The sequence below is a fragment of the Lagenorhynchus albirostris genome, chromosome 5, assembly GCF_949774975.1.
Source record: "Lagenorhynchus albirostris chromosome 5, mLagAlb1.1, whole genome shotgun sequence".
NCBI classification, from domain to species: Eukaryota; Metazoa; Chordata; class Mammalia; order Artiodactyla; family Delphinidae; genus Lagenorhynchus; species Lagenorhynchus albirostris.
This window is the reverse complement of record NC_083099.1, coordinates 78,956,207-78,968,311: the sequence shown is the minus strand read 5'-3', so window position 1 is coordinate 78,968,311 and position 12,105 is coordinate 78,956,207. Positions and strand designations below refer to the sequence as shown.

The 12,105-nt window shown below is 35.3% G+C and overlaps 1 protein-coding gene across 1 annotated transcript in view; it reads left to right on the top strand.

The window, feature by feature from the left end:
- Positions 1–12,105, top strand: part of STXBP5L (syntaxin binding protein 5L) — a 368,748-nt gene that overhangs the window by 38,478 nt on the left and 318,165 nt on the right. Inside the window, exon 3 of the mRNA XM_060149320.1 lies at positions 11,159–11,256. Coding sequence (XP_060005303.1) covers positions 11,159–11,256 — 98 coding nt within the window. The remainder of the gene's footprint in view (positions 1–11,158; positions 11,257–12,105) is intronic.

Genomic DNA, 12,105 nt, shown 5'->3' with positions numbered 1-12,105 from the left:
CAAATTAACAACCAAAAATAAAAATGGGTATTTCTCCCCCAATTTTATTGGTAATTGGTTACTTTTAGTGGAGGGAAAAGTTGCTGATTTTTGTCTGCTTATCATGTATCTAGACGACTTACCAGATTCTTTTTCTTCCAAAAAATTTTAGTAATTTGTTTTTTACTTTCCTATATTTATATATTATTTCAATTTCTTGTCTTACTAAATTAGCTTGAATCTCTAAAACAAAGCTGAACAATAATGGGAATAATGAACATGTATTTCTTCTTCCTGACTTTACTGGGAATACTATACCTTTCTGCCGTTTAGTATTTTATTTGTTGTTATTTTTGTTATTGTTAATATTTATCGTATATAAGTAGTTTTCCTCTAATCCTATTTTACATAAGATGTTTACTTGGATTGACTGCTGAAGTTTATCAAATGTCTTTCCAGAACGTACTGATATAATCATGAGGTTTTATCTTTTTATTTGTTGATTTAATGAATGTCAGTATATATCCTCATATTGAGCTGTCTTTGTGTTAATTTAAATGAGATTAGGCAACCAAACTCTATCTAAACCCAACAGAGACATACTTTAAAATTTTATTTTTTCTTCCATCCTTATGAAAGAAAAAGTACTAACGATCTTCTTATGGCTTTTTCAAGAAAACTCACATGTATTTATATTTTTCTGAAAATGCTATGTCAATTTAAATATTATTGTCAGGGGAACACATTAATAAATAAAACAACCAATCAGAATTAGAGACTGCTTAAAAACTAAAGATTGCATTCACAAGAGGTAGCATCAATTTGTAGGGTATAGGCTCCTTTTTAGAAATGGCATTTGCAAAGACATTTATATGATGAAGAATATTATTTGCTTTTCTGTGTCTGTATCTTGTCAAGGTTTATTTTGTAAGCCGAAGTGCCCCCAGTTTCAAGGCTAAGGCCTGAAAAACTTAAAATTTAAATTAAGGAAAAGAAAAGGATGAAATATGTTAGTAACAAATGAAATATGAGGTATATATACTTACTTAAATTTTTGGGATAAACAATAATTTGGTCTTGGTTTATCATTGTTAGTATACATTACTGGATTGGATTTACTAGTATCTTATTTAGTATTTTGTACCTATATTCATAAGTATTTACTTTATAATGCTTAAAACAGTCTGAAATTATGTATACTGTACTATGTGATGTGTTTCCTGTGAAATCACTAGGACAGACATTTTCATCACTTGTGGCCTTTGCAGCAGCCCATCCCTTTCTGTTCCTGGACCCAGGCAACAGCTGATTTGCTTTTAAGTCATTAGGAATTGTTTGAATTTTATGTAAATAGTCTGTCCCTTTCTCTCTCTTTCCCTCTCTGTCTCTTTCTCCTTCCTCTCTCTGAATCTATATACCTGTTGTGTTTAACATATTGAAAGATAATGTGGGCAATTGGGGAAAAGTTTGGGGTTGAATTAGTGACAAAAGCACATAAAAACTTAGCAAATGCAACTTAAAAAAATGTAACCTCAGGGAATAAAACATTTGTGAGGCAAAATAAGAGAGCAGTATTAATAGAGTGTTAACACTAACTGCTATGATTTATTGAGAAGATAGGGATATGGCAAGTGTGCTTTTATGTGTAATGAGGAGGTGGGAGAAAAGAGAGAGAATTTTTTGAAGTCAGTGAATAGCAATATAAAAATGTTATTTTCAGGGCTTCCCTGGTGGCGCAGTGGTTGAGAGTCCGCCTGCTGATGCAGGGGACATGGGTTCGTGCCCTGGTCCGGGAAGATCCCACATGCTGCGCAGTGGCTGGGCCCGAGAGCCATGGCCGCTGAGCCTGCGCGTCTGGAGCCTGTGCTCCGCAACGGGAGAGGCCACAACAGTGAGAGGCCCGCCTACCGAAATGTTATTTTCAGACTCATTAGGTAAATGCCAAAACAAATAGCAAAAAGATCCTCTAGAAAGCAGGAAATGGGCGAGGGAAGGGGACAGATTATTTCTAACTTTCGTGACATGTCCTATAGAATTATCTGACTTTTTAAATTATGTGGCGTGATTGAGTTTGATGAAAATAAAACTAAAATGAATATAAAATTTTAAAATATTAATGATAAAATCACATTTCTGTTATATCTACTTCCAAATATCTTATCAAATGGGGGTATATTTGGGCATTATTCTAATTTAATTTTTTTTTTTAATTTTTTGGCCACGCTACACAGCATGTGGGATCTCAGTTCCCCAACCAAGGATAGAACCCGCGCCCCCTGCATTGGAAGGGTGGAGTCTTAACTACTGTACCGCCAGGGAAGTCCCTCTCCTTTAATTTTAATATCAACCGCCTTTTAGATCTTTGAGCATGGTGGTTTTCTCAATCTTTCAAGAGATTTAAAAGTCTTAATGAGAAACTGGTACCAATACATCAATTGCCAAGGGCATTTGCATGAGTAGGTATTTTGCCATACTTGTGCATATAGCACAATCTTACCTTTCTATCGCAAAGTGACAGGGTTTCATAGGAACTTGTTATTTTTGTTACCATTATGCCACTCCATGGTGTCATATGCCTATCATAGTTCTCTTAGTCTTATTCTTCATCTAAGGGAGCAGGAAATCATTCAGCAATATTTTCAGGGATCTAAGATGACATCACATCTAGAGAAGAGCTATGGACATACACACATATCCCTAAAAACCCTCAAAGTTCAAGTAATTTGGCTGTTATTGGAAACAAATATCATTGAAATTGAGGGACTTTTCCCATCAATGGGAGTTGCTCCAGTTACAGTAATAATTGGTTTTTGCTTACCAAAATATGTGTGTCCATGTGAACGTTCTTTTTTGTAGTAGAACAGCCCAGATATTTTATCTCAGATTATATGACTTTATGACTTACTGAACAAATTTTGAGACTGTGGTTAATTTCCAGTTTCTGGATCCAAGATCAGGAATGATTTACCCCACTCTACCCTTTGCCAAGATTGTAACATTTGTAGACCTAACCAGGCAAGTGAACTTATATCAGAAAAAGTACATATTATGTAATCATAAATATTGAGAGGCAAATTGTCTATCTAGAGGAAGTTTAAATAGAATTAATTTATTTCATAATTGTAATATTCTATCTTCTGTAATCTATAGGTAGTTTTATTTTCTATATATGGTAGTTTTCAATTGTTGCATTCATGTTATTAGATGAAAACTGGTATATGATATTAGGAATTCTATGCTCAGATTATAGAAATGATAGCTTTGGCATATCAGTAGTATAGAGATGATAAGTATAAGCATGAATCACCAATACAGTAGCAAGTTGGAATCCTAGTAGTATACAATCAAAAGCCATATTTGTATCTTTTTAAAAATTAATTTATTTAGTTTTGGCTGCCTTGGGTCTTTGTTGCTGTGTGTGGGCTTTTTCTAGTTGTGGTGAGCGGGGGCTACTCTTCATTGTGGTGCACAGGCTTCTTATTGAGGTGGCTTCTCTTGTTGCAGAGCACCGGCTCTAGGTGTGAGGGCTTCAGTAGTTGTGGCACGTGGGCTCAGTAGTTGTGGCTCGCAAGCTCTAGAGCACAGGTTCAGTAGTTGTGGCACATGGGCTTAGTTGCTCCCCGGCATGTGGGATCTTCCCGGACCATGGCTCGAACCCGTGTCCCCTGCATTGGCATGTGGATTCTTAACTACTGGGCCACCAGGGAAGTCCCATATTTGCTTCTTTCATTTTTCACACTAATGAGCAATACTAGGGAACATTCCCCATAAACTAACTTGTTGGTTTAAAAAATATTTACTTCTTTTTAGGAATGAATGGTTGGTATGGGTGTTAGGATGACAGTTAAGATGTTTTAACAGGCCATAATAACTGCAGCTTAAACAATGTAGAAGTTTATTTCTCTTTCGTGAAATCTGTCTAATTTTAAGCAACCAAGGACTGATTCAATGGCTTTATGGTATCTAGAACCCAACAAGGTCTTTCTATCTTGGTGCTCTACTGTCCTTGACATATGGCTTTCATCTCATGTTCTAAGTTGGCTGATCCAATTCCTGCCATTGAATCCATTTTCCAGTTAGTAGAAAGGTGAGAAAAATAAGTTGTATTTGCCCTTATGTTTATGGGTTTATATCATTTCTGCTCTCACTCCTTTGTTTAGAATCTAATCTCGGCTGTGGAGGCTGGGAACTGTAGTGTGAACTGGATTGCCATGTGCTGAACTCAAAATTTTAGTACTATAGAAAAAGGGGAGAAGAAGATAGTGGGAAGCAACAGACAGTCTCTGTCATAGGTGGTTTTGAGGCTGTTTTGAAATATTATGATAATATTAAGCCCAGTCAGCCAGGCCTAATATGAGTTCTTCTTTGTCTCATACTGCCCTTGTTCCATACTGGCCCTTCGGTGTTCTCATTTGTATACTGAGGAAATTAAAATGAAAACTAAACTAAAGCTAAATGTTCAGAATTCCTTCCTAGCTGTGTTGTGGTTAGATTCTGCCAATGGAAGGTGCCAGATTAAAAGACACGAAGAAAGTAAGTCATTTTATTTCTGCTAGTGCCTTTTGCAGTGTCAGCAATGAGTACAAGTTTGTGTCTTTCATTTCAGAGATAGTAACAGCTTCCTAACTCAGGGTGACATGACCAGCATTTCCACCTATTTGTAACCATCTTTTTTTGCTCCAGATATCTAGAGAGATTTGTGTAACTTTTGGTACAGTTGGCCACCTTACCTCATCCCCTGTAATGTTTTGAAGGGAGAATGCTATGGACTGAATTGTGTTCTCCCAAAATTCATATGTTGAAACCCTAACCCCCAGGGTGATAGTATTTGGATATGGGGCCTTTGGGAGTTAATTAGAATTAGATGAGGTCATAAGGATAAGGCCTCATGATGAGATTTGTGGCTTTGTAAGAGGAAGAGACAGAGATGCTTATCTCCCCATCATATGAGGACACAGTGAGAAGGTGGCCATCTGCAACCCAGGAAGAGGGCTCTTACCAGCAACTGAATTGGCTAGTAACTTGATCTTGACTTCCTAGCCTTGGGAACTGTGAGAAATAAACATCTTGTTTAAGCTACCCAGTATTTTGTTATAGCAGCCTGAGCAGACAAATAGAGAGCAAAACAAAGCAAGAGAAACAAAATAATATTAGGAAAAATTAGATATTTAAGAACCTCATTTTATTTGTTGCTTATCAGCTTTGCTTATTTCACCAGCTGAACATAAACTATAGTATTTCAACAACCCTTTCTGACTCTGTCTAAAATTGAGAATTTTTCACCTTGACAAGTTGTCTTCAGTTGTCCTACATTTTTCTCTGCTTCAATTTTTTTTTTTTTTACCACATCTATGCCATTCCAATTGATAGCCTTGATTCTTTTGAAATCAGCCAGGTATCCCAACTGATCCTAACTTCTTATTGTATACATTGTCTGATGATGCAATATCAGAATATTTGATATTCTTGAGGAGAACAGTATTTTTTCTTTCAAATTACAATAAAATTCACCCAGTTAAAGCATACATTTCACTAGTTTTTAGTATATTCACAGTTATGTAACAACTACCATAATCAGTTTTAGAACATTTCATCACACCCAAAACAACTCTGTACTCATTAGCAGTAAATGCCCATTATCCAGAGCCCCTCTCCCCCATTCCTAGGCAACCAGTAATATATGGGTTGGCCAAAAAGTGCCTTCAGTTTTTAAGTAAAAATAAAAGATACATTTTCATTTTCAACAAGAACTTTATGGAACAACCTATTCACCCTTTTGTTCCCCTACCTTCTGCCATTTTTCAGGCAACTTCATAATTCCATCTTCCCAAAACTTTTTATCTTTTTGAGCAAAGAACTTTTCCAGGTGCCTTTTACAGTCTTCCAGGGAATTGAAATTTCTTCTATTAAGAGAATTTTGTAAAGACCTAAATAAATGGAAATCTGAAGGTGCAATGTCTGGTGAATATGGTGGATGAATCAGAACTTCCCAGCCAAGCTGTAACAGTTTTTGCCTAGTTGTCAAAGAAACATGCAGCCTTGCATTATCCTGATGAAAGATTGTGCGTTTTCTGTTGACTAATTCTAGATGCTTTTCATCAAGTGCTTCTTTCAGTTGGTCTGACTGGGAGCAGTACTTGTTGGAACTGTTTCATTTTCCAGAAGGAGCTCATAATAGAGGACTCCCTTCCAATCCCACCATATAAACAACATCAACTTCTTTGGATGAAGACTGGCCTTTGGTGTGGTTGGTGGTGGTTCATTTCATTTGCCCCAGGATCTCTTCCATTCCACATTATTGTACAGTACCCACTTTTCATCACCCGTCATAATTTGTTTGTTTGTTTGTTTTTGCGGTATGTGGGCCTCTCACTGTTGTGGCCTCTCCCGTTGCGGAGCACAGACTCCAGACACGCAGGCTCAGCGGCCATGGCTCACGGGCCCAGCCGCTCCGCGGCATGCGGGATCTTCCCGGACCCGGGCACGAACCCATGTCCCCTGCATCGGCAGGCGGACTCTCAACTACTGCACCACCAGGGAAGCCCCATAATTTGTTTTAAAAACGGAAGTTTTCATTATGTTTAAGTAGAGAATCGCATGGGAAATATGGTCAAGAAGTTTTTTTTCACTTAACTTATGTGGCACCCAAACATCAAAGCAATTAACATAACCAAGCTGGTGCAAATGATTTTCAACACTTGATTTGGATATTTTGAGTATGTCGGCTATCTCCAGAGGGGTATAACGTTGATTGTTCTCAATTAATGTCTTGATTTGATTGCTGTCACCTTCAACTGGTCTAATGACTGTGGAGCATCGTCCAGTGAGAAATCTCCAGCATAAAACTTCGCAAACCACTTTTGACACATTTGATCAGTCACAGCACCTTCTCCGTACACTGCACAAATCTTTTTTGCGTTTCAGTTGCGTTTTTACCTTTCTTGAAATAATGCAGCGTAATATGCTGAAAATGTTGCTTTCTTTCTTCCATCTTCAATTTTAAAATGGCTACACAAAAATTCACCAATTTTGGGCTTCCCTGGTGGCGCAGTGGTTGAGAGTCTGCCTGCCGGTGTAGGGGACACGGGTTCGTGCCCTGGTCTGGGAAGATTCCACATGCCGCGGAGCGGCTGGGCCCGTGAGCCATGGCCGCTGAGCCTGTGTGTCCGGAGCCTGTGCTCTGCAACGGGAGAGGCCACAACAGTGAGAGGCCCGCATACAGCAAAAAAAAAAAAAAAAAAAAAATTCACCAATTTTGTTGGCTTTTTTTAAATGCACACTGATATGACAGCTGTCACATACAATCTAACAAAATTGTTTTGAATGGAGTTAAAGATGACTAAGAGCTATTAGAGCCATCTTACAGAAAAAACTGAATGAACCTTTTGGCCAACCCAATAATTTCTGTCTCTATAGATTTTTCTATTCTGTACATTCCACGTAAATGGAATTATACAATATATGACTGGCTTCTTTCATCTTCAAGGTACATCCCTGTTGTAGCATGTATCATACTTCAGTTGCTTTTATTGATGAATAATATTCCATTGTACAGACATACAAATTTCATCTACTCATTCATCAGTTGATGAATGTTTGAGTTGTTTCTACTTTTTGAATATTTTGAGTCATGTTGCTATGAATATTTGTATAAAAGTTTTATATGGATTTCTTTTTTATTTTCCTTGGTTATATACCCAGGAGTGGAATCCCTGGGTTATAGTGTAACTCTATTTCACATTTTGAGGAAATGCCGAACTATTTTCTAAAGAAACTACATGATTTTACATTTCTACCAGTAATGTATTAAGGCTCCAATTTCTCTACATCTTAGTCAGCCTGTATTAATATCTTTTTTTGTATCCATCCTAGTGAGTATGCCGTTATAGCTCATTGTGGATACGATTTGCAGTTTACTAATGGCTAATGATGTTGAGCATCTTACCATGTGCTTATTGGTCATTTATATATATATTTTTGGATAAGTGTCTATTAAGATCCTTTGCCCATTTTTTCAATTGAGTTATTTGTCTTTTTATTATTGAGTTGTAAGAGTTCTTTATTTATTCTGGATATAAATTCCTTATCAGATATATGCTTTGCAAATATTTTCTCCCATTCTTTGGGTTGTCTTTTTACTTTCTTGATAGTATCCTCTACAGCACAAAAGTTTTTAAGTCTCACGAGGTTCAATTTATCTATTTTTAATTTTATTGCTTGTGCCTTTTGGGTCATATGTAAGAAACCATTGCCTAATCCTAAGTCACTAAGATTTAAGCATATGTTTTCTTCTAAAATTTTTATAGTTTTGGTCCTTACATTTAGGTCTATGATCCATTTTGAGTTAGTTTGTATATATTAGTCCAACTTGATTCTTTTGCATGTTGATATCCAGTTGTTGCAGTATCATTTGTTAAAAGACTGTTCATTTCTCATTGAATTGTCTTAGCACCCTTGGCAGTAATCGACTGAAAATGTGAACATTTATTTGTGGAATCTCAATGCTGTTCCATTGATCTAAATGTTTATCCTATGCCAGTGCCTCATTGTCTTGATTACTGTAGATTTGTCTAAATTTAAAAAATGTGAATGCTCCAACTTTGTTCTTCTTTTTCAAGATCATTTTGGTGTTCTGGGCCTCTTGAATACCCATATGAATCTTAGGGTCGACTTGTCAATTTCTGCAAAAAAAAGCCAGCTGGGGTTTTGTTAGGGATTGCATTGATTCTGAAGATCAATCTGTGGAGTATTGTCACCTTAACAATAGTATTTTAATCCATGGGTATGAGAAGCCTTTCTTTTTATTTAGGTTGTCTTAAATTTTTTTCAAAAGTGTTTTGTAGTTTTTAGCATGTAAGTTTTGTACTTCTTTTGTTCATTTTATTACTGAATATTTTATTCCTTTGGCTGCTATTGTAAATGAAATTGTTCTCTTAATTTCATTTTTGGATAGTGCATTGCTAGTATATAGAAATATAATTGATTTGTACATTAATTTTGTAATCTTGCTTAACTTCTTTATTAGTTCTAATAATTTTTCAGTGTATTTCTTAGGCTTATATACACAAGATCATGTCATCTGCAGATAGTTTTAGTTCTTTTTTCAAAAAAATCTGATGTCTTTCTTTTTTTCTTGCCTAATCGCCCTGGATAGGATGTAGAAGTGGCAAGAGCGGACATACTTGTTTCATTCCTGATCTTAGAGGGAAAGCACTTATTCTTTCACTAATTAGTATGATGTTAGCTGTAGGTTTTTTGTACATGCCATTTATCAGATTGAGGAAGTTCTCTACAGTTCTGTTTATTCAGTGCTTTTTAACATGAGCGGGTGTTGGATTTTCTGAAATAATTTTTCTGCATCTATTGAGGTGACCATGTGATTTTTGTCCTATGTTCTATTGAGATAGGATATTACATTAATTTTTTGATGTTAAACCAACCTTGCATTCCTGGCTACCAAGTCACATTGTATTTCCTTTTTATATGTTGCTGGAATTGGTTTGCTAATATTTTATTGGGGATTTTTATACCTATATTAATTAAGAATTAGTGGTATTTAGTTTTCTTTTCTTGTGATGATTTTGTTTCTGGGATCAGGGTAATACTGGCCATAGAGTGAGTTGGGAAGTGTTCCCACCTGTTCTGTTTTTTTTTGAGAGAAACTATATTCGATTATTGTTATCCACATTGATCTGCATGAAGATTATGAATATCTTCCTGTTGACAATTCTGTTTATAAGTCAAAATAAGAAGGACAGTTCAGAATCAAAGGGAAACACCTCAGTTAAAGATCATGAATAGAAAATGGGTCTTCTTAGTAATAATTTTTTAACCAACTTAGTTGAGAATTCTTTGGAGGCTATAGAACAGTAGTTGGTTGGTTAAAGACATTGTGGTATATTCATACTATAATAAGCTCTGCAACTTTTAAATAGGTTGAAGCATTATACATCTAAACATATTTTTTTGTGGAAATATTTCTATGATATACTGCTAAGGGAGAAAACCAGATTACAGATCTGGTTATATATTAGTTAATATGCATATGCATATATGTTCATATATGCTTTAAAAGAAAATGAGGAGTTTATGCAATGAACTCCTTACCGTGTTTTCTCTGGGGAATGAGTTTTAGATAAACTACATGCTATAGTTAATCTTTTCATCTTCAAATGTTTACAAAAGCCATATTTTATTATAAAGATATTTCCATTAAAAATAGTTTTTGGAGCACTAAATATGTGGCTGAACAAGGTATAGAATCCCTTTTATCCTGACCTATGTGGGTCCTCTATTTTTTTGGAAAAGTTATAGCACATTTCATATTGAAATTAGCTCCTGTCTAATATTGCATATTCCTTTTTTACATGTTAGTCTTATCTCTTTTGTGATATTATGAACTATTTATATTTTCTTTCCTTTCTTTCCCGCTGTGTTATTATGAAAGCTTTCAAACATACAGAGGAGTTGAAAGAATTATACTGGAACACTCATATATGTATTTATATGTTGTCACAATTTTATTGTACTGTTTGATGAGTTTTGACTAAAGTATACATGTTTGTAATTCAAACCTTGTCAAAATAAAGTTCCTTCATACCCCTTCCAGTCAGTTCTCCTCAAATCAACCACTGTTCTGATTTTTTTCACCATAGGTTAGTTTTACTTGTTTAGAATTTAATATAAATGTAATCATACTATATGTACTCTTTGTGTATTGCTTCTTTTACTTAGCATAATATATTTGAGAATCATCCATGTTTTGGCTTCTGTCATTAGTTTATCTTTTAGTTGTTGAGTAGTATTCTATTGTATGCATATACCACAGTTTTGTTTTTGAATTCTCTTGTTGATTGTCACCTGGGCTGTTTCTAGGTTGTTATGTATAAAGCTGTTAGGGACATATACAAATTATTATGTGGGTATATGCTCTTCATTTCCTTGGGTACATACACAGGAGTGGAATTTCTAGGTCATAGGACAGGTATATGTTTAAAGAACTACAGCACATTTTTCTAAAGTGGTTGTGTCATTTTACACTTCTACCAACAATACTTGGTAGTAGTTTTTAAAAAATAAATAATTATTTTAGTCATTCTGGTGGTTGGATAGTGGTATCTTGTTGTGATTTTAATTTTTATTTCCCTGATGACTATTTTCACTGTTTTCTCTCTTTCAGACAGTTCGGCATGGTTTTCCTTATCAGCCCACAGCATTAGCCTTTGATCCAGTTCAGAAAATCTTGGCTATTGGGACAAGAACTGGTGCTATACGAATGTATCCTTATTTTTTGGTTCATTATTTGCTATATTAATACGAATTACATTTCCTTAAATATTTAGGTAAGTGAAATATTTATGACCAAATAAAGTTTACTGTTTCTTTAGCAATGAGTAACCCACATCATCAAATTTATTGGCATATATTTAATGTCTGTGAGATAAGTATTGATGCTCCTTTTAAAATCCCTGATATTGGTGATTTGTGTCTTCTACTTTTTCCTGATTAGTCTGGCTAGAAGCTTATCAGCTGCACTGATTTTCATAAGAACCAACTTTTGGTTTCATTGCTTTTCTGTATTGTTTTCCTATATTTTATTTCATTGATTCCTGGTTTGATTTTTTTTATTTCCCCTCTTTTGATTAATTTTGGGTTTCATTTTATCTTTTTCTAGTGTTTTAAGGTGGAAACTGAAGTCACAGATTTGAGAACTTTCTTCTTTTCTAATATATGCCTGTAGGGCTCTGAATTTCCTCCCAAATTTTGTTTTAGTGTCATCCCGTTTCTGTAAATGTTTTCCTCTAAAAGTTTTATAGTGTCTGGCCTTACATTTAGGTCTTTAATCCATTTTGAGTTTATTTTGGTGTATGGTGTTAGGAAGTGTCCTAATTTCATTCTTTTACATGTAGCTGTCCAGTTTTCCCAGCACCACTTATTGAAGAGGCTGTATTTTCTACATTGTATATTCTTGCCTCCTTTATCAAAGATAAGGTGACCCTATGTGCATGTGTTTATCTCTGGGCTTTCTCTCCTGTTCCATTGATCAATATTTCTGTTTTTGTGCCAGTACCATACTGTCTTGATTACTGTAGCTTTGTAGTTTAGTCTGAAGTCAGGGAGCCTGAT